The following is a 23,330-nucleotide window of genomic DNA, read 5'->3' on the forward strand; positions in this document are numbered from 1 at the left end:
TTGATGAATGGGATTTTGAATTGACTTGGCCACACCTTGTAAGATGTTGAATTGGAAAGATAGTAAGAAGAATTTAATTCAAATCAATTCAATGCAATCATATACATGAATGCCATTTAATTTAGCAAAATATTAATAATTACATATCAGGGGGGTATTCCAGAAAGCTTGGTTAACTTACCATTTGGTAAATCTTAACCTCTGGGTTGATATACCCCAAACCCGCATACCATGAGTATGTCGGTTCCAAAACACCTGAGAAGAGTAAGTTCAATCAACCTCCTATTGCTTACCCAGAGTTAATGCGCGTGCACCGTGCATACATAAAGACGTTTTCAATTGATCGCCGATTTCACGAGTCAGAATGGAAAATCAAAGTGAAAAAAAGAGAGCGGCATACTTCACAGAGGCGGAGTTGGAAGTTTTAATGCACGCATATGAGGAATTCAAGCCAATAATAATGAAAAAAAGCAATACGGCTGCATCGGCTAAAGAAAGAGTTGGCTTGGCAAAAAATAAAGGACAGAATAAATGCGTGTGTATTAAATTGCAAATTTGACATCGCCTCCCCTTTTATTATAATGCAAAATAATTAAACACATAACCCTTCCGCATCCTTTTTACTGTTAAATCACTATGAAAGCATTTACTTTTCCTGCCATTCATTTCTTTAGGTTAAAATAACAATGTGTCTCGACTAGGAATATATGGTTTCTTATTTAATAAGGTGTAATCCTTCTGGAGACAGAAGAACTTTGAGCCAAGTCAAAATGAAACACAAAAACATTCTGCAAAAAGGTTATTGATTACACGATCACTTAACTATTTATTAAACACGATTTAGTATATTCTTTCTGTCATGTAGCTAATAGAAAAAAGGCTGAAGCCCGTCTAACTGGCGGGAGCCCACCACCACCTCCCCTCACCCCATCTGAGGGCAACCAGTGGTAACCAGCATTGTACTGTCCTGTAATGATTACCTATAGTTAGTGGAAAAAAGTAATGAGTTTGATGATTTTAACAAGGCAAAAAATTAAGGATACAAAATCAAGTTACCTGCACATTGATACTATGAATAGATTTCCTCCGCTATCTCGCTGTACTTGTATAGTGACAATAAAGACATCTATCTATCTATCTATCTATCTATCTATCTATCTATCTATCTATCTATCTATCTAACATAGTCTCCCTCATTTATTGAAGGAGCTTTAATAGGAATGTAGGTGCCATCAATGCACCCAATTATGAATGAATGAATGCCTTTTATTGTCACTATACATGTATTACATGTATTCCAAATTACATTTGGAAACCCTGAAATAGAAAGTCATATAGGGAAGTATCAAGTGTGTGTGTGTGTGCAGGATGAATACATGTATAGATATAAATAGTATGACTACATATTAAATATGCATCATAGATTTTACTACAAAGGACAAACCTACCACTCTGTGGAATTCCTCTTTAATAACACGCAGAGCTTTATGGACAGGGAACTGTACAAACGTGTGTAAGAAGTACCAGACATACTGTGCGAACGGCTCTACACAGAGTTGCCTTTCCTACATGCTCTGCGTCGCCCATATTGTACAAAAAATGCCCTGACGCAAAAAACCGAAGCGCTATGTACAGAATGTTTTCTGTGCTAAGCGCAGACCCGCGGTTTGGGTTTGTGACATTTGCAATATGCGGTTTCAAGAGATGTTAAATAAATGAACGATTCTTTTGAAAACTGATAACGCTTTTTCAAATAATCATTAGGAAATGAAAAGATATCAATACGCGGTCTTATAACTCTCTCCCGGCGAAAAAAACCTTGTATAATTTATGCCTCCACGTTCACAGGATCGTCATCAAAAGGGCACGCCATGCTCAGTAACCTTCTGCAACAAACTTACCCTGGAACATAACCTGCTCAGTAGCAGGTTATCTTCAGAGAGTAAGCTGCTATGGTTACGTACATACCCAGAAAGTTAACCTCCGTTTTTGGAACCGAAAGTTGAGGTTATCCACTAACTTACCCTTAAACTTACCCGGGTATGTCACATAACCTGCTTTCTGGAATACCCCCCCGATTTACTTCCAAGATGGTAGATGTATATATTGACCTTATACAGTATATGTACCTGTGAGTAACTTTATATATGCATGATTATAACTTAAAATTGTGTAATTGTTTTAGCCTATTCTAACAATATGCATTTGTTTTCTGTCAGTCTTCTGAGTTCTTTTTCATGTGCATATTTATTGTTTTTGCATATTTAACTGTTTATGTTTGTTACCATTTGTGAGGAGTCTACATGCAGTAGCATTTCTTGTGCATGTTTGTGGGTTGTCAGGTTGTGATAGGGCTACTTTTATCACTGTATGAAGTAGAGCTGGGTGATGTGAAAAATGATATCATGATAAAAAAAAATCATATTGGCCGATATAAATAATTATCACGACAAATGTTGTCATTTTAAAGGATGATTTTTCAGGGTTCCCGCGGGGTCTTAAAAAGTCTTAATTCTAAAATTCATAAAGTTAAATTTAAGGCCTTAAAATATCTTTAATATGTCCAGATTTTCATCCTAGGTCTTAAATTTAATTTTACCCAAGTCTTAAAATTCTAACCTCCATTCATTCCCAAAAAGCGTTGTCTGCAGAAAATAAAATAGTAAAACGCTGTAAAACTAATCCGTTGGTTGTGTTTTCTGGTCTGCACCGGTGTCTGCGTGGTAATAAAACTACAAATCCCATTGCGTGATCACCGCAGCTAGGCAAACAGAAGAAGAGAAGGGTCTAGCTGCAGAACGTGCACTCTCAGCCACTGACGTCAGGTGCACACTCAGCCACAGCAGGAAGTGCCGGGGAATCAAGCGCTAACTTAGTTCTTGAGGCCAATGTGAACGGTATGTTGTTTTATTATTTGTATTACTGAATGATATAGTTACAAGTTTGCAATAATGTATGGCATGAAATAATGTAAATGTTTTGATGTAGTGCATTAGTAATTTTTTTTCTCAGATGACTGGAGTGATTTTTTTCAGTTAAAAGGCAACTATTAGCCAGTTGGCTCACATTATCTTATAAAATAAACACATTTCTACTTTTACAGAGCTTTTCATGGAGTTACCTTGTGAATGTCTTAGTTTCCAGCATATAGTTCTTAGTTGTTCGTGTGGTCTTGAGGAGAACATTTCTCGGTCTCCTTATAGTAAGGCAAGGCAAGTTTTTATCATACACAGGGGTTATTTAATGTGCTTTATAAAAACAAGATTTTAAAAAGTTAAACCAAGACAAAAAAAAGCAAAATAGAGATGAAGAAAAACTTATTTGAATAAAAATTGCTTAGGGAATCTAAAAAATCTGATTAAAAGTCCTGCCCCGCTTGTCCGCTCTTCCCGTGTGCCATGCCCCCTCGTTAACCCCGAGTGGAATCCCCGTGTTTATCAGCTGTTTCTAGTTGTTTTCATTAGTCTAATGTATTTAAGTCTGCGTTAGGTATGTTTTCCCCAGTCCGGTCATTAACGTCCGTCTTGCGCTTCTTCGATGTTCCTGTTTTGTCTCCCTTCTAATAAACCCTCGTTCACCCAATCTCACTGCGTCTGTGCTGCTTCTCCGCTGAAAGGCGTGACTCGGTAAACGTACAGCTAAAAATCAGAGGTTTTAAATTATATCACAATGTTTTTATTGGTTTCTTTTGTTTAGTTTTTTTAGGCTGGTATCTCTTATCTGAAAAAAATAAACATTTGATTCCTTGTGTCCAATGTTTTTTTTTCCCATCCAGCTTTTATTAAACAGTTTGGTACCTCATGGCATATGTAAGGTGTATTACGTATTACAGTTCTGATGTATATGATTATTAATAACACAGAATTGCAATTCTAGTTTATGTATATGGTCTTTCTATATCGCGGATTTTCACCTATCGCTGCTGGGTCTGGATCCCCCGCCTATCGCGGAAGTTACGTTCCAGACCCATTAGCGATAAGTGAAAATCCGCGATATAGAAAGACCATATACATAAACTTTTTTATAGTTTAAGCCTTAAAATACCACTCCCACAGGCTTCAAAAAGATGGTTAATCATAGTTGTCATGTCCCGCTCGTCTGATCCTCCTGTGTGCCATGCCCCCCTTGTTACCTTGTGTTAATTCCTGATTGTGATCACCTGTTGCCTGTTATTTTCGGCTTGTCCTGTGTATTTTAGTCTGCGTCTGAGTTAGTTTCCCCAGATCTGTCATTAATGTTAGTTCGTCGCTGTCCTGTGGTTTCCCCAATAAACCCTCATATCCCGCATTCTCGCCTGCCTGCCTCATCCTTCCCTGCTTCCTGCCTGTCCTTTTACTGCGATCGTAACAGAATGACGGATCTCCAAGACGACTCACCGCAGCAAGCCGAGAGCCAGCGGATCGGCTTGCTGCAAGAGGTGATATTCTGGCTGAATCAGCCCGAGGTCCGGGAAGACTCTGTAGCTGCGGGTTTAGCCAGCCGGAGTGGGACCCTCCTGGAAGAGATGTCCCCGCCTGGGAACGTGCACCTAATGGCCGAGGTGCACGAAAACCTTCAGCTGCTAGTGCAGCGTGTAGTGGAGAGAAGGACTCAGCCGGTCGTGCTGCACACCACTAAGTTTGCATACCCGCCATTCATCCTCCAGGAGACGGAGCAACCTCCGCCAACAACTACCCTCCGGAGAAGGAAGAAGCTTAGGGAGAAGAATCAGGAAGCCACCCCGACGGTCGTCCCAGGGGCCTGCTCTCTCTCTCCCGCTTTGCTCCTTACCAGTGATTGGGGGGAATCCCCCATCACCCCAGACAGCACCCCCGCTGCGAAGTTGCCTTCTTGGGCAGCTTCCCCCTTCCGGGGAATGCATCTGGCTCTTAAAGGGTCCAGGCCAGTGTGGGACGGTATCCCGCGGGCTCTTAAAGGGGCAAGGCCTGCTTATGAGGCACCAACCCATGGCTCCCATGCTTGACCTGCCTGTTCCACTGGCACATGGTGTTCTTGACCTGCCCGTCTTTCCTGACCTGCCCATCGTTCCTGTCTTGCCTGTCCCACCAGCGCCCGACGTGCCTGATCTGCCTGTTCCTCCGGCTACCGCACCGCCCAGCAAGGCTCCGGCTGCGGTGCCCGCTGCTGAACCCGAGTTGGTGGTCACTGTGGCGCCCCCCCCTGGACCCGAATCGACGGTCGCTGCGGTGCCCCCTGCTGGACTCGAGTCGGCAGTCGCTGCGGCGCCCCCTGCTAGACCTGAGTCGGTAGTTACTGCTGCACCGCCTGAGCTCCCTGCAGCTCCACCCGTGCCTGAGGTCCTGGTGCCGCCTGTTGCTCCACCTGAGGCTTCGGCTGCGGCTGTGGCTCCACCTCCACCTGCAGCTACCCCCGGGGCTCCTGTGCCTGTTGCTCCACCTGAGGCTTCTGCTGCAGCTGCGGCTGTGGCTCCACCTCCGCCTGCAGCTACCCCCGGGGCTCCTGCACCTGTTGCTCCGCCTGTTGCTCCACCTGAGGCTTCTGCTGTGGCTGCGGCTCCACCTCCGCCTGCAGTTACCCCCGGGGCTCCTGCGCCGGCCCCTCCTCCGGCTGCACCCGAGGCGCCTGCTACGGCCCCACCTCCGCTCGCACCTGAGGTCCCAGCTCCTCCAGCTGCTGCTCTGCCCCCTGCAGCACCTGAGACCCCTGTGACTCCTGTCCCGGTGCCCGTGACCCCAGTCCATGTCCCCGAGGAGGTCCCGGACCTCTTGACCACTGCTCCTTTCTCCTTGGAGGAGAAGGAGCTTGAGTGGGCCCCTCGGGGACTTCTCATGACTCCTCTGCCCTCGCCCCGGCGAGGTCGATCCCGGAAAGAGCCCCGCCTGTCAGTGTCCCAAAAGGGGAGAGGACACAGACGCAGGGCCCGCCCTGCCCCCTGCCTCGCCCTCTCTTGCCTTGGCTGGGGCTCGGGGGGCGCCTGTGGGTCCTTTGGCTCCGGCTTGGCGGTTGCCTGCGGGTCCCCTTCCGACGCCTCGTCAACGTTCCTCGGTCCCGTCTCCGATGCCTCGTCGGTCGCCTGCGGGTTCCCCGACGTCAACTCTTCGGTCACCTGCGGCTCCCCCTCTTCCGACGCGCTGGTCGGCTGCGCCTTCACCGGCTGTGGCTACGCCGTCGCCTGTCGCGGCTCCACCTCCCTCCTTGCCTGCGTCGGGCGCCCCTCTGACTCCCTCCTCGTCTCCCCTGGTGCCCCCTCCGTCTTCCTCCTCGACTCCTCCGTTTGTCCCTCGGCCTGTCTCCTTGCCCCCTTCATTGTCCCCTCCTGCTCCCTCCTCCCATTTGCCTGCAGCCCCTCCGGCTGCCACCCGTCGCCCGCCGTGGCTCCCTCGGGCTCCCCTTGTTCCTCCGCCCTTTGCCTTTCTGCCTTCTGTTTTTGTCCCTCCTGTTTCTGCTCCTCGTCCCTCTGTGTCTCCTCCGTTCCCTCCTGGTCCCTTTGTCCCTCCCGTCTCTGCTCCTCTTCCCTCTGTGCCTCCCACGTTCACTCCTGGCCCTTTTGTTCCATCTGTTGTTCCCCTGTGTCTCCCTTCCTGGTTTGCCTGTCTGCGTTTCCCGTCATATGTCAGGTGTTGTCTTGGCTGTTGGCCCTGTGCCTGTTCTGTGTTTCTGTTCTGTTCCCAGGCCCTCGTTGATGTTTTTTTTGCTCTTGTTTTTCAGGTCCTGTTTTCCCAGTCTTGTCTCCTCCGTTGCCTCCCCAGAGGCGCGCCTTTGGGCGGGGGCTGGGGGGGGGGTTGTTCTGTCATGACCCGCTCGTCCGATCCTCCTGTGTGCCACGCCCCCTTTGTTACCTTGTTTTAATTCCTGATCACCTGTTGCATGTTATTTTTGGCTTGTCCTGTGTGTTTTAGTCTGCGTCTGAGTTAGTTTCCCCAGATCCGTCATTAATGTTAGTCCGTTGCTTTCTTGTGGATTCCACAAAAAACCCTCGTATCCCGTATTCTCGCCTGCCTGCCTCATCCTTCCCCGCTTCCTGCCTGTCCGTTTACCGTGGTCGTAACAATAGTTATAAACTTTTCTTTATCTTCAGAATGTAGCCAACACTTGCCAACAGTAGTGTTGGCCAAAATGAGGTTTATGGAATATTTTGCTATATTTTCTCATCCCAGTAGATGGAGCTCTCTGTTCAAAGGGCTCAAAGTATGTCGAAAAGGAAACCAAAAGCACCACGTGTACCAAACAGCATTTTGCATTTCACAAGTCCGAGACAGAAGATGAGCAGGTTATTTTAGTCAATACAGGAAAGCACCGCAGCTGGCTTTCTTCTACTTTTCTTAATTCTCTGTGGATTATTACTGTCAGGATTTCTCATGGGCTGAATTTTACTGTGGATTTTCGTTTTGGATTTCACTGGATTACCGTTATTGAGCGGGTTGCTTTTGACTTGCTCTCCCGGTGAGTTGCCCTGTTGTTTTGACGGTATTGTCCGTTCTCTGCCTACCTGCCCTATTGCATTCTGTTATTTGTTCAAGGAATCCCCCGTTTTCACGGCTGTGTTTGAGCTTGTGCTCCCCTGCCGGTCCTGACAAGTAGTCACAGAGAAAGTGACCTAATTTTGTGATGCAAAGTGTGTGGCTAGCAGCATGTTGGTCTTAAATTATACTGTCACCAAGCATTTGGCATATCGAAATAAAAAAATGTATCGCAATAATTATCGTTATCAGTTTATCGCCCCGCTCTAGTATGAATGCTCTTTCACCATGGTACACAAAATCACAGTTTATTTATTCTATAGGCAACTCATCACATGTGGCATTCATTATGAATAACAGTGACATGCACAGACATGAACAAAGGTTAGCACGGGTTCGTTTTGCTGCCGTAAATGTTTGTAATCATGTGGGGGGAAGGTATGGGTAGGATTTAGTGTACACTGTTTATGTTAACATGCTTGGGACGATTATTCAATGTAATTGACAATGTCAATTATAAAAATGCGTCGACGTGGAATATTAGTGTCAACCTAACCCTTGTGTAAAACTATGTAAATGTTTTGTAACTGCAATGCACTAAGTGATAAGCTAAACGTATTGTAAGGGAAAGTACTTCATCCCTTCGGGAGCACGTTAACGCTGGCCTTTTAAGAATCGCGCAATAACTGAACTTTACTGTCCACCTGATGATCTCTTCGCCACTCAAGAGCTATGATAATTTATTTATTGGACCTGCGGCATGGTTTGCTGGCTAGTTGTTTCACTGCTGGCACCATTAAAACTATATCAGTAATAGACTGAATTCCGATATAGTTTTGTCTAATATCGCCAATGCCAGCAGTGCCACACTATTTTGTAAGGCCAATATAGTTTTGTCTAATATCACCGGTGCCAGCAGTGCCGCACTATATTATAAGGCATGCACTGGCCAATCATGTACCGCTTCGGTCATAAATATTGAGACATCTCCTCAAAACCATGCAAAATTTCCCACCCCCCACGCACGAGGCAACATGTCTGCGTCTACCAGCAGAGCTCCAGAGCGTCTGGAGAAACACGCGGCAAAAAAAGGTCTTCCAAAGTTTAGGAATACTTCAGTCATGACACCTTTTCAGCACCTCTACTATAGCTGACGTTAGTGACGCTGTTTCAGCCATTTTATATTTTCTGTTTACTTATTCTGTCATGTAAGAGTGAGACAAATTATCGTTTACGACTACTCTTACACACTGTAGCCTAAATCGTTCCTCTCTCACTGAAGTAAGCTTAACTATAAGCTACCTTTGCTATTGTTTAAAAACATTCCATGTTTTAGCATCTATTTCAACATTTAAGGTCAAATTAATAATGTTAATTATTTAACATTATTAATTTAATCACTTTGTTAAAAATGCTCTAATGTTTAAGAAATGTTTCAATTGAAATGTTAATGACAATTTCAGATTTGTGTGTGTGGGAGGGGGTGAATTGTATTAAATGAAACTTGAAAATAATTGCTTTATTAATAAATTTATCATCAGATAAATAAAAAAATTTGTTAGATTAGTCGAATTCGAAAAAAAAAAAATTGCTAGATTAATCGTTTAAAGAATAATCGTTTGGAACAGCACTATATTGAAATATTAAGCTGTATTGTTATAGCTGCACTTACACTATGTACACTCACCTAAAGGATTATTAGGAACACCATACTAATACGGTGTTTGACCCCCTTTCCCCTTCAGAACTGCCTTAATTCTACGTATGTGGCATTGATTCAACAAGGTGCTGAAAGCATTCTTTAGAAATGTTGGCCCATATTGATAGGATAGCATCTTGCAGTTGATGAAGATTTGTGGGACGCACATCCAGGTCACGAAGCTCCCATTCCACCACATCCCAAAGATGCTCTATTGGGTTGAGATCTGGTGACTGTGGGGGCCATTTCAGTACAGTGAACTCATTGTCATGTTCAAGAAACCAATTTGAAATGACTTGAGCTTTGTGACATGGTGCATTATCCTGCTGGAAGTAGCCATCAGAGGATGGGTACATGGTGGTCATAAAGGGATGGACATGGTCAGAAACAATGCTCAGGTAGGCCGTGGCATTAAAACAATGCCCGATTGGCACTAAGGGGCCTAAAGTGTGCCAAGAAAACATCCCCCACACCATTACACCACCACCACCAGCCTGCACAGTGGTAACAAGGCATGATGGATCCATGTTCTCATTCTGTTTACGCCAAATTCTGACTCTACCATTTGAATATCTCAACAGAAATCGAGACTCATCAGACCAGGCAACATTTTTCCAGTCTTCAACTGTCCAATTTTGGTGAGCTCGTGCAAATTGTAGCCTCTTTTTCCTACAGTATTTGTAGTGGAGATGAGTGGTACCCGGTGGGGTCTTCTGCTGTTGTAGCCCATCCGCCTCAAGGTTGTGCGTGTTGTGGCTTCACAAATGCTTTGCTGTATACCTCGGTTGTAACGAGTGGTTATTTCAGTCAAAGTTGCTCTTCTATCAGCTTGAATCAGTCGGCCCATTCTCCTCTGACCTCTAGCATCAACAAGGCATTTTCGCCCACAGAACTGCCGCATACTGGATGTTTTTCCCTTTGCACACCATTCTTTGTAAACCCTAGAAATGGTTGTGCGTGAAAATCCCAGTAACTGAGCAGATTGTGAAATACTCAGACCGGCCCGTCTGGCACCAACAACCATGCCACGCTCAAAATTGCTTAAATCACCTTTCTTTCCCATTCTGACATTCAGTTTGGAGTTCAGGAGATTGTCTTGACCAGGACCAAACCCCTAAATGCATTGAAGCAACTGCCATGTGATTGGTTGATTAGATAATTGCATTAATGAGAAATTGAACAGGTGTTCCTTATAATCCTTTAGGTGAGTGTATATGAAATTATGTGAAGTGAATTCCGTTTTAATTATACTTCCATATATTCAAATTGTGATTCTGCACCATGTTTTCAACAAATTTATGTATTGAATTTCATTTTCAAGGCCATTCTCAAGTCAGTTCTGAATGCTGCATAACCCTGTTATGTACTGAAATGGCATACAGTTGTTAAAACAATGAGCCCCATTTGTGCTAATTTATAGTCGACATTTGTAGTTTTATATTGTAATATTGACCTCTTATCATATCATCAGCATTATTATATTGTCCCTAAAAGTGCATCAGTGTGTTTTTGTCATCTGTTTTGGCTGATCTCTGTGTCTCTGTGGCAGGACGGCAGTCCAAAATTCAAAGAATGACGTAGGAAATAACGAGTGGGTCAGAGCACTCGTAAATATATGAATGAAATAGCAAACTACTTTAGTTATGAAGGGTTTTGGGAAACGCATGCTAAATAACGATCGATTTTATGTACTAGATAATTAACTATTTAGCGCTACGAAACTTTCGGAAAGCCATCCCAGTTTGGTTGCCCCTGATCTTATCAGAACCTCCCCCCTTTGTTGTCTGAAGTGTCATTAACTTAAGTACTGTAAATGTTCCATTTATCAAATTGAAAGTTGATTAGTATACATACATGTGTATGTATACCATACACACACACAGGCGTGGCCAAAAGTTTTGAGAATGATACAAATACTCATTTTTAAGTCTGCTGCTGCCAGTTTTTATGATGGCAATTTGCATATATTCCAGATTGTTATGAAGATTGATCAGATGAATTGCAATTAATTGCAAAGTCCCTCTTGGCCATGAAAATGAACTTAATCCCAAACAATCCATTTCCGCTGCATTTCAGCCCTGCCACAAAAGGACCTGTTGAGATCATTTCATTCTCTCTTTAACACAGGTGACAGTGTTGATGAGGACAAGGCTGGAGATCACTCACTAAAAGGAGGGTGGTGCTTGAAATCATTGTTCTTCCTCTGGTAACCATGTTTACCTGCAAGGAAACATGTGCAGTCTTCACTGCTTTGTACAAAAAGGGCTTCGCAGGCAAGGATATTGCTCCTAGTAAGATTGCACCTAAATCAACCATTTATTGAATCATCAAGAACTTCAAAGAGAGAGGTTCAGTTGTTGAGAAGAAGGCTTCAGGGCACCCAAGAATGTCCAGCAGGTGCCAGGACCATCTCCTAAAGTTGATTCAGCTGCGGGATTGGGGGACCACCAGTGTAGAGCTTGCTCTGGAATGGCAGCAGGCAGGTATGTGTGCATCTGCACACACAGTGAGTTGAAGACTTTTGGAGGATGGCCTGGTGTCAAAAAAGGCAGCAAAGAAGCCACTTCTCTCCAAGAAAATTATCAAGGACAGACTGATATTCTGCATATGGTACAGGGATTAGACTGCTGAAGACTTGGGTAAAGTCATTTTCACTGATGAGTCCCCTTTCCGATTGTTTGGGGCATCCGGAAAAAAGACTATCCAGAGAGAAAAGGTGAGCAATACCATCAGTCCTGTGTCATGCCAGCAGTAAAGCATCCTGAGACCAGCCAAGGGAGTGGGCTCACTCTCAATTTTGCATAAGAACACATCCATGAATAAACAATGGTACGAAAACATCTGAGAGCAACTTCTCATAACCATCCAAGAACAGTTTGGTGATGAACAATGCCTTTTCCAGCATGATGGAAAAAGTGATAACTAAGCGGCTTGGGGAACAAAATATCGACATTCCATGGCCAGGAAACTCTCCAGACCTTTGTGGTCAATCCTCAAGTGGTGGGTGGACAAAAAAAACAACCCCACAAATTCCGAAAAAATTCCAAGCATTGATTATGCAAGAATGGGCTGCCATCAGTCAGGATTTAGCCCAGAAGTTGATTGACAGCATGCCAGGGCGAATTGCAGAGGTCTTGGAAAAAGAAGGGCCAACACTGCAAATACTGACTCTTTGCATAAACTTATAATTAAAATATAATTGTCAATAAAAGCCTTTGACACTTATGAAATGTTTGTAATTATACTTCAGTATACCATAGAAACATCTGACAAAAAGATCTACACAGTTGTGTCATTCTCAAAACTTTTGGCCATGACTGTGTATTTATACATAGGCTTTTATATGGAGTTGGAAGATCCTTTGCAGTTATAACAGCTTCAACTCTTCTGGGAAGGCTGTCCACAAGGTATGTGTTTTTGGGAATTTTTGACCATTCTTCCAGGAGAGCATTTGTGAGGTCATGTTAGAACAGGAAGGGGCCATCCCCAAACTGTTCCCACAAAGTTGGTGATGTAAGGCTTGGATGCAGCTACTTGGCCATGGAAACCCATTCCATGAAGTTCTCTATGCACTGCTCTTGAGCTAACCCGAAGGACACCAGAAGTTTGGAGGTCCGTAGCTATGGACTCTGCAGACAGTTGGCAACTCCTGTACACTATGCGCCTCAGCATGCTTTGTCCCACTCTGTTTTACGTGGCCTACCACTTTGTGCTGTTGTTCCCAATTGCTTCCACTTTGTTATAATACTACTAACAGTTGACCATGGAATATTTAGTAGCGAGGAAATTTCATGAATTTTATTGCACTGATGGCATTCTATTACGGTACCACACTTGAATTCACTGAACTCCTGAGAGTGACCCATTCTTTCACAAATGTTTATAGAAGCAGTCTGCATGCCTAGGTTCTTGATTTTATAAACCTGTGGCTATGGAAGTGATTGGAACGGCTGAATTTAATGATTTGGAGGGGTGTCCCAATACTTTTTGCAATGTAGTGTATATACACACTGTAATGGGGCTTGCCCGTTGTCTATAGACATAATGTAGTTTATTGTTGGTGGCATATTTCAGGTGGTCAACTGGAATATGGGTTTTGAGATTAAGGGAGTGGGTATATTTTAATTTACCATTCTGTGGGGAGCAGGAGGGCAAGGTCACTAGTTAAAGGACCCAAGCCCAGGTGGCTACTGGGTAATGTAGTTTGGGGGGCCTGCTCAGTAGTAATGGGATTTCCCATATGACATTTTGACAGTTTGAATTTGTATTAAGGTACAGTATGTATTATTAAGTGGACTATTCATTGTGAATTCATTATGATTGACATTTATAAAATGTAATTGGTCAATTTTAGAATATATTTATGGGGACATAGTTGATGTTTTGAAGAGTTGTGTAGTATCTTTATCACTGATGTGCCTATTGGTAATCACAGGGTTTTATCTGGCAGGACTTAAGGAAGCTTCACAGGAATGAGAGGCTGAGGATGCGGTGCGGTGCGATGTGATGCAGTGCTGATTTCAGTCCTGATGAAGGACTTAATCCCAGTAATTGAGTGTGGAAGAATTTTGTGATAGTTAAGTTACTTTGGTTTTTGTGGTTTTTTTTTTTTGTTGTTTTTTTAAAAAAAAATATTTTCTTTAATTACATTTGGTTGTTTGGGGTCCATTGGAAGGGACAATAAAATACACTCACCTAAAGGATCATTAGGAACACCTGTTCAATTTCTCATTAATGCAATTATCTAATCAACCAATCACATGGCAGTTGCTTCAATGCATTTAGGGGTGTGGTCCTGGTCAAGACAATCTCCTGAACTCCAAACTGAATGTCAGAATGGGAAAGAAAGGTGATTTAAGCAATTTTGAGCGTGGCATGGTTGTTGGTGCCAGACGGGCCGGTCTGAGTATTTCACAATCTGCTCAGTTACTGGGATTTTCACGCACAACCATTTCTAGGGTTTACAAAGAATGGTGTGCAAAGGGAAAAACATCCAGTATGCGGCAGTCCTGTGGGCGAAAATGCCTTGTTGATGCTAGAGGTCAGAGGAGAATGGGCCGACTGATTCAAGCTGATAGAAGAGCAACTTTGACTTAAATAACCACTCGTTACAACCGAGGTATGTAGCAAAGCATTTGTGAAGCCACAACACGCACAACCTTGAGGCGGATGGGCTACAACAGCAGAAGACCCCACCGGGTACCACTCATCTCCACTACAAATAGGAAAAAGAGGCTACAATTTGCACGAGCTCACCAAAGTTGGACAGTTGAAGACTGGAAAAATGTTGCCTGGTCTGATGAGTCTCGATTTCTGTTGAGACATTCAAATGGTAGAGTCAGAATTTGGCATAAACAGAATGAGAACATGGATCCATCATGCCTTGTTACCACTGTGCAAGCTGGTTGTGGTGGTGTAATGGTGTGGGGGATGTTTTCTTGGCACACTTTAGGGCCCTTAGTGCCAATTGGGCATCGTTTAAATGCCACGGCCTACCTGAGCATTGTTTCTGACCATGTCCATCCCTTTATGACCACCATGTACCCATCCTCTGATGGCTACTTCCAGCAGGATAATGCACCATGTCACAAAGCTCGAATCATTTCAAATTGGTTTCTTGAACATGACAATGAGTTCACTGTACTAAAATGGCCCGCACAGTCACCGGATCTCAACCCAATAGAGCATCTTTGGGATGTGGTGGAACGGGAGCTTCGTGCCCTGGATGTGCATCCCACAAATCTCCATCAACTGCAAGATGCTATCCTATCAATATAGGCCAACATTTCTAAAGAATGCTTTCAGCACCTTGTTGAATCAATGCCACGTAGAATTAAGGCAGTTCTGAAGGCAAAAGGGGGTCAAACACCGTATTAGTATGGTGTTCCTAATAATCCTTTAGGTGAGTTTACAGTATATACTGTATATGACAACCTGAAGGACACCACCGAAATTAACTGTAGTGGCTGAGGGAGAACAAAGTGAATGTCCTTGCATGGCCTAGTCACGTGCCAGACTTTAATGCCACAGAAAATCTGTGGACTGACTTGAGGATTGCAGAGAGAGGAATTTATGATGAAAACAGGCTTCTGGGCCATTTTTCACTTGGAGGGGAGGGGGGGATTGCAGTGCACCTGATAGACATGCCAGAGTGAATTTGTTGAGTCTTGGAGCCAGCAGTTTTATACCAAAGACATGTAGTTTGGCTTACTGACAACTCTAATTTGGCTGTAGTGAGTGATTGAATGTGTATGTCCATGTGTATGGGATAGACTGGCATCCTGTCCTGGATGTACCCCAGACTTGTGCCCTACGCTGTCTGCGATTCGCTCCAGTAATCTCCATGACCCACATCAGTATAAGTGGTTAGAAGAAGATATATGGATGAAATAACTGGCTGATGATCAGTCAGTCTGATAAATGACAATAGCTGAATTGGTAACTTGCTAATATGCTCTTGAAAGTGGTGTCGTTTAAGATAATTAATTGTCATTTGTTGCATCAAGTAGACTCAAGCATATTATTAGTCATGCAAGACTGAAGAAATAATAGATAAGAAGACTAATAACAGAGTCTTTGGCTGGATATGAAGCAAACCATTTTCCTGGTTTGTGTTCCATTTCTAAAAATTATAAATATAGTATATTTAAAATTAGCTAGTGGTGGGTATAGCTAACTGAAAAGTTAGCTTCTATGACTGTTATTCCGCCAGCTCCAAAGATTCATTTGATAATGCTAAACTGATAAACCACTAAATAGTTTAGCTAACAATAACCACTAACTGCTAACTTGTACTTTATGAATATAGCTGTGAGATATAAACATTTTTGACTGTGTGGTTATTCCATGACTGGCTCATGCTAACCTTATGCCCTCAGTGAAGCCGCTTGGGGACTACAAACATGGCGCCATTTACCCAGAACTATGAAGGAGGCTCTTTATTGATCTATAACGCTTTCAGTCAGAACTTGGAATATAAGCAGGGAGAGAAGCAGGATTTCATGCTTAGCAGGATAACTTGTATTAAAGGTAGTCTGGGCTAAATGTATGTAAACAAAGATAAAGTCCATTTAATTTTGTCACCAGTATTCTGCAGTACACCATATTACCGTAATAACACTCAGCTTACTAACAAATAGCACTTCATGAAAGTTTACCCATTTTACTACACTGCTTGAATTTGTTATTCTTTCTGCAATTTATCTGCCCTCTGGTGGTCTGGTGGAATATCATTGTTGTATTCATGTGCCACCTGCAATAATCTACGTCTACAGACAAATATAGTACTATATGTACACAAGAGTCCGCGTGCACCGTAACAGCATGTGAAAAAGTGAAGTATGAACTAGGTTTAACACACCAACATTAACGTTGCTAAGTGGTTTTGTCATTATATGCAACTTATGCCACAAACCATGAAAAATGCAACCAATCGGTGACAATTCATAATCAGCTATGTTTTAATTACTGATTATTGTTGATATTAGCCTATTGATTAGTTGTTGCAGCCCTAGTTGTAATAAAGGTCTATGAGGTAGTAGAGGTATTAGGGTGTTGGTAAATAAAACACGGACATCAATTTAAAACATCCAATATCTCCACATGGAGGTTACCACTAATTAAAAAATGTTTTCTTGTTTCTTTAATCTCCACAGATGGTGAAAATGTGTTGACTTGCCTCCCACAGAATCCAGACAGACATTGTTTGCACTTGTGTTCCTTATAAGTTAAATATAATTCATTTTGATTTTAAAAGTGCTTAATGATTACTTTAGAATAAAGAAATAAAGACTCCTTCATCTGAAGATCCACAGTGAAAAGGTGATAGATGGATACACACAGATTATTATCTAGTTCAGAGGTCATTCAAATCTTGAAGAGTACTTAAATGAAAGTGGTATGCATTAGGTCCTAGGACAGGATTAAGAATGAGGATTAGATACTTTTCAGTGCAGGTTGTGATTTTTTTTCAGGCATCACCCTTAGATTAAATGAAATGCATTTAATTTACTGGCTTCAGATGAAATCTTTACTATACCCATACAGTCCTGGTTTGTGTGTTCTGAAAATGCACAGCATATGTTTATGTAATGTGTCATTCTTTGTTGCCTTGGAGACCATTTTGGTCTGCTTAGTGTGCTGAGATGCGTCAGTGTCCATACTTTTGTTCCACACATCATTCATATGGCTATAAAGCTGTCAAATAAAATAGCTGGTTCATTGCATAGGGACATTCCTGAGCCTAAATAAGCTTCAATTGCTGGAATAACCCTACAGCATTGAAATCCCAAAGGAGCAATTTAATTAGCTTTAATAATGTCAGGCTCTCCTCTTTCCATTTGCAGGAGGACAGGAAGAAGACCTTTGCATTATTCATTATTATTATTACCGGTATTATTATTATTGTTGTTGTTTTTTGTTATCATCAAAAATAATAATAATCATCATCATCACTATCTCTGCATCCCATACTAACATAAAGGAGGACTGGTGTATAGATGATACTCTGTTTTGTGGTATTCCCTGTTTGCTCTAATTTATGTGCAGTATTAACAAAACCATAAAAATTATTTTAAAAATGCATGGTACATTATATTTCACCTTTAATACAGAGTAAAATATTCCTACATTTAAATAAATGTCTATGGAGCAGTGTTATTAGTAACATTAAATGCTGTATGCAGTGTGTTTCATTTTCCTGTCACTTTGCACCACCAGCCCTATACAATATTGCACATTATTGCGCTGCATTACTTTTAATTGGTTTATGCATTACCTGGAAATTTTGTCATGTAAACAATAACCACTCATTAAACAATTGTTACAACAACAAAAAAACAAACAGAAAATACTGCTTACAATGAATATTTTTCAGTTCAGTACCAGTTGCTTCCTATGAAACTATTTAATCCTTTTAGAATTCGGTCCCTTAAGTTACTCTTATTTATACAAACCAATTTACTGAACACAGATGTGCAGTTTAGTCTGCTGTAGGACTCATGATGGATACTGCATATACAGAACCTTTCCATTGACATGGTGAAAAGCTTTATTTCTCCAGAGTAAAAGGCTTGTTTTTGCTGTCGTTAACCAAAACATTATAAAATTACTAAAAAGCGTTTAGTTAAATGAAAATAATAACAATATTGTGTTCCATTAGTTTAAACATAAAACTACTGATTTGTGTTTTAAAGAGATGTGGAAACCTTTTTATTTGAACAAAATGAGAAATCTTACCACAGCTAAATACCTGTGTTTGAATGTAACCAAACTTATAACAACAACAGTAAAAATGACCTAGGAAAGACAAAAAGGTTATTTAGGGTTATTTTTAATTGAATTGTTTGCTTAAGCATTTGCTTAACATTCTTTGCTCAATATGATGGCGTGCTTTTTTAAACAAAACAGAGAATGTCAGGAAGAGTTTCCATGACAACAGTTCCCTTGTAAAGAAGAAGAATATTAATGAAAAAGAAGGTGTGATCTGTAATCTGCCAAGTTTTGTTTTTTAATACGATATTGCACTTTGAGTATAAAAAAATATTTCAATTACACCTTAGCAATCTTATGTTTTATTTATCTGTTTATTTTTAAGACATGCAATAATCGCTGTGCAAAACAGAATAATACTGTACACCTCCTGATTATTGGAATGCTGTAATGTTTTTTGTAAGGGTCTACTTAGTTGGTTTAAGAATAGCCCTCTGTTTACATGATTTTAATTGCTAGGATATTGTGCCTGACTTAATAGGTTATTATTTACCTGGAACACCTGCCATGAGAACACCTACATCTGCTTTTGCATTTTGGTTGTAAACCAAAACCAAGTGTGAACCAAATGTTTCAACAACTTTCAAAAACTGTCTCAAGAGATTGTGTCATTTAGTGTATATTTGAATGCATGTTTTTGGAAATAACACTGAACAAAGTAAGAATGTAATATTTAATGTAAAATGTTAGCACTTTGAGTGTACAGGGTGTATAAATTTGATCTTCAATTAGATATCAGATTGATCACTAAATTGTGCAACGGTGGCTTTCCTTGCAAAGCAGAAAATTGCATTGAGAGGGAAAAAAATAGTAATTTCATTTACATTTAAAAGCAAATGCTTTAGGCAGACATTTGTGGGCAAGCGAAAAATTGAAACCAGCTAGTTCATTAAAAGCAAGCACTGTATTCAGTAGAATCAGAATGAATCTGCTATCAGCCCTTTTGTCTTTGCTACTGGCCATATCTATCCCAATTTCCTTTTCAAAGACACGCAGAACGAGTCTGCCTTTGTGCTGGTGACAGCTGTCCTTTTGATCAGTAGTCATGCTAGGAGTGAGGGCATCAATATGATTCCCTATTGTATAAACTGGAGGCGCCTAAGCAGCCGTTCAGCCACCTCTTGACATATGAACACACACTGACACATTTTGGTTTGCTCTCCACAGATGCTACCATTTCTCCAATTGATGACCTGTGTGGAGCCTCAACTCCCTCCCCCAACTTCCTCTCTGCACCATGAATCATCCCAAGGAAAGCAAGGCACGGACGCCCCAAGATCACTTTCTGACAGCGGCTGTTGAATAGGTGTGATCGATGACGTTGGCTCATAAAAAGGTCAACTGGCCTTACACACCCATTTTGGTGGCAGCCAGGGTCATAGTGGGCTTCAGTGTGGAAAGGTTAATCTGAATCATGCTCATTCTTATGCAACAGATGTGCTATAATAAAGAGAAAGACTGAATGGAGGATAACAGTCTGAGGAAGCAGCGGTGCTATCACTTACAGCAAAAGATGAGACTAAAAATATGATGGGGAAGAACTACTAGAAAACTAAAAGTATTTTCTATACACATGAAAATAAATAAGGAACCACAACTTTAGAAAACAATGTATGCTGCCCCTGTTGTATTTATCAGTTACACTTCTGTCCTCTAACTTTTGGAATATTTAGAACTTACTCAGTATGGATGTATATGATAGAAACGTGTCAGATCTTTCTGTGGATTATTTTAACAAAACTACAACAATTAAGATTCTCCTTTCCCTGACATTGTCCTTGCTGGCAGTGATCACCACCACTATTAACTCTATGGTCATCACAGCGATCATTGTCACCCGTAAGTTGCACCACCCTGCCAACTATCTCATCTGCTCCTTGGCAGTCACCGACCTCCTGGTGGCTGTCCTGGTGATGCCCTTCAGCATCGTCTATATTGTGAAGGAGTCTTGGGTTATGGGCCAGGTGGTGTGTAACATGTGGCTGAGTGTGGACATCACCTGCTGCACCTGTTCCATCCTCCATCTGGCCGCCATTGCCTTGGACCGTTACCACGCGATTACGGACGCGGTGGAGTATGCCCGAAAGCGGACCTGCCGGCGTGCCACCATCATGATCGCTACAGTGTGGGTCATGTCCGTGTTCATCTCCCTGCCTCCGCTCATCTGGAGGCATCACCAGACAAGAGGGGATGATGGATGTCTCATTAAGCACGACCACATTGCCTTCACCATCTATTCGACCTTTGGGGCCTTCTATATTCCCCTTGGCCTCATTCTCATTCTCTACTACAAGATCTACCGGGCCGCCAAGAGCCTCTATGTCAAGCGGGGTACTAGCAGGCTTAGAAAGCAAACTATGAATGGCACCATGCTGCCTTTGTTCTCAGACAGGGAGCCACAGAGCCCCGACACTCTTAGCCCACAAGAGAAGTCATTTTCCGACCTTTCCACAGAGGGGGACCGTGTACGTATCACCAGTAAAAGCCCCCCAGGTGGGTCCCATAGGGAAAGGTCCAGCAGGAAGCACAGGGTATCCAGCACCCGGGAGAGGAAAGCAGCCACTACCCTGGGCCTCATCCTGGGGGCATTTGTCATCTGCTGGCTACCATTCTTCCTGAAGGAGGTGATTGTCAACACATGTGCTACCTGCAGTACGTCTGTGGAGGTGGCTGACTTCCTGACCTGGCTTGGGTACCTCAACTCACTTATCAATCCACTCATATACACAATCTTCAATGAGGACTTCAAAAAGGCCTTTAAGAAACTGATGAGGTGTGGCCGTTATATTCAATAGAACACAAAAATACCAGTTCATTTGCAATACTGTAAGGTACAGTATATTCTGAAAACAATTCAACATAAGTCCATATGAATGCAAACCAGATAAAAGAGCAACGTGATGTAAAATCATTTCATGCTAATGAAGACATCAATCATTTGAGGTTGCATTAGTTAATCTCAAATCAGTTAAAATGTAGTTGATTTTGAAAAGATGTTATCACTTATACCTATATTTATACTGTATATTTGGCTCTCCCTTGTCTGTTCATACACAATACATGTACTGTCACCTCCCTGATTAGAAAATGCACCAGGAGACCATATAATAATCATGATTAGCTATCCAGTGATATTTGATTTGAACAGTATCTTACTATAGCAGCAACTGTTAATTGTCTTATATTATTTAAAATCACACATACTTTTGTTCCTTTTAGAGTTGAAAATGTCTTTTGTCACAAGTATTGCTGTTGCTATGTATGTAACATTTCTTAATATAGGAGGATAATTTTCCTTTGTGTTGGGTGGAAAGCATAAATGAAATGTTTGTCATGTTTCAGAACTGCTATCCAAATTGCCCTTTACTTTCAAATTGTTTATTTTTAAACTGGGATAAAAATATTTATTCCTAATAGCTGATTGAACATCAATATTAAACACGATTATTGCTAATTAACTAAACATTATACTAAAAACTATTAACTGAAAATGTGACTGTACCTAACAACATCAACTGGCAAAAGTATTTAAAATAACATGATAGACCAGAATATCAAACTCAGCAAAGAAAAAATATTAAATGGTACATTGTATAATTTGCCAAAATGCAGGTGTACATGTTAATAAATTTTCTATGAAAAGAAATCAAATCTGTAAATTACCAGCAAACCACTTAAAAATCAATTTTAGTTGCATATATAATAATATATTCTACCTCATATTTGGTTCAGGCAACCTATACATTTGAGAGTGATGGTGCTGTTGGAAACATAAGAAAGCATCCAGACCATTGCAAAATGGCTGTAACATTTTCCTAGGCCACTGTTTTCAGTGTTCTGCAACTACATTACAGTATATAATAATAATAATAATAATAATAATAATACATTTTATTTTCAGCGCCTTTCAAAACACCCAAGGTCACTTAACACAACAAATCACAAATACATAAATAAAAAACATAGTAAAATGTAAATACACAAAATTACCCATAAAATGCACAAAAATATAAAATAAAATATATAAATAAAATATGAACCTTAATCTTGTGCAGAATTAGCTATGAATGTAGCTGATTTTTTAACACACCAAGTAAAAGCTATGCTGAATACTGCTTTAGTGTTAAATACCAGTATAGACTGGCAAATGCTGCCATCTGCTGTCCTTAATATGTAGAAACGTGAGAAAGGTCACTCATTAGAAAAAAAATATTTCGTAAAATTGCAAATAAATTGTAAGATGCTGCAGCAAATATATATTCTATCTTGACATATAAAACAAAAATAAAAACAGATGTGCCTTCTTCACAAAGCAAAAATTGAACAATTTCTCTTGGTCAGGTTTGTTCATGTAAGCTGATGATAGGTCAATACAAACCAGCTTCCTGGGATAACAAAGACCCAAGAGTGCCATGCCAAGAAGTAGCAAAGCAACTGAAGCCCAGCACAGTAATATGACCAGGGCCAGCTCCTGTCTCTTAGACTGCATAACCAGATAGCTGTAGAAGGGGGTTATTGTTGTTTTAGGGCAGACAAGGTATCATCATTAGAAGTCTTGTACAAACACATAGGCTCTCCAGCTTTGAGGTATCAGGCAAAGCAATCCAGCTCTGATGAACAGCACAACTGCTATGACCAAGCCTTGGCAGAAGACTCTCCTAAGAAGTACATTTGACCCCACCATGGCAGCCAACAGGTTGGTGACAGCAAGGGAAAAGCATGATGCAGTGCTGCCAACCTTACAGTCTACTTACAAGGTAATAAAACTGTTACATAAATGTGAATGCATATGTGCAGACTTGTCTCGTATTGAAAATCTCACTCCAAACTCCAATCGCCGTGTGCTCCAAAGCACATAGTTCACCCACAGGACTTACCACTAAACCATTGTACAAGACATGATGGCCCACAGTGCAGTATACCCAATGCCAGTTTCAATA

At 41.5% G+C, this 23,330-nt stretch overlaps 1 protein-coding gene across 4 annotated transcripts in view; it reads left to right on the plus strand.

The window, feature by feature from the left end:
• LOC111836213 (5-hydroxytryptamine receptor 1F) overlaps positions 1-21,894 on the plus strand; it is a 28,527-nt gene extending 6,633 nt beyond the window's left edge. The window contains exons 2-3 of one of the 4 annotated variants that reach the window (XM_023797283.2): positions 19,558-19,696; positions 19,826-21,894. In XM_023797283.2, coding sequence (XP_023653051.1) covers positions 20,076-21,185 — 1,110 coding nt within the window. In that variant the 5' untranslated portion in view covers positions 19,558-19,696; positions 19,826-20,075 and the 3' untranslated portion in view covers positions 21,186-21,894. Of the gene's footprint in view, positions 1-6,934; positions 7,405-12,472; positions 12,528-19,557 lie in introns of those variants that run through there. The other 3 variants (XM_023797281.2, XM_023797282.2, XM_023797277.2) reach the window with 3 other exon arrangements.
• Positions 21,895-23,330: the final 1,436 nt, after the last annotated feature.

The sequence above is a fragment of the Paramormyrops kingsleyae genome, chromosome 1 (genome assembly GCF_048594095.1).
Source record: "Paramormyrops kingsleyae isolate MSU_618 chromosome 1, PKINGS_0.4, whole genome shotgun sequence".
Taxonomy (NCBI): domain Eukaryota; kingdom Metazoa; phylum Chordata; class Actinopteri; order Osteoglossiformes; family Mormyridae; genus Paramormyrops; species Paramormyrops kingsleyae.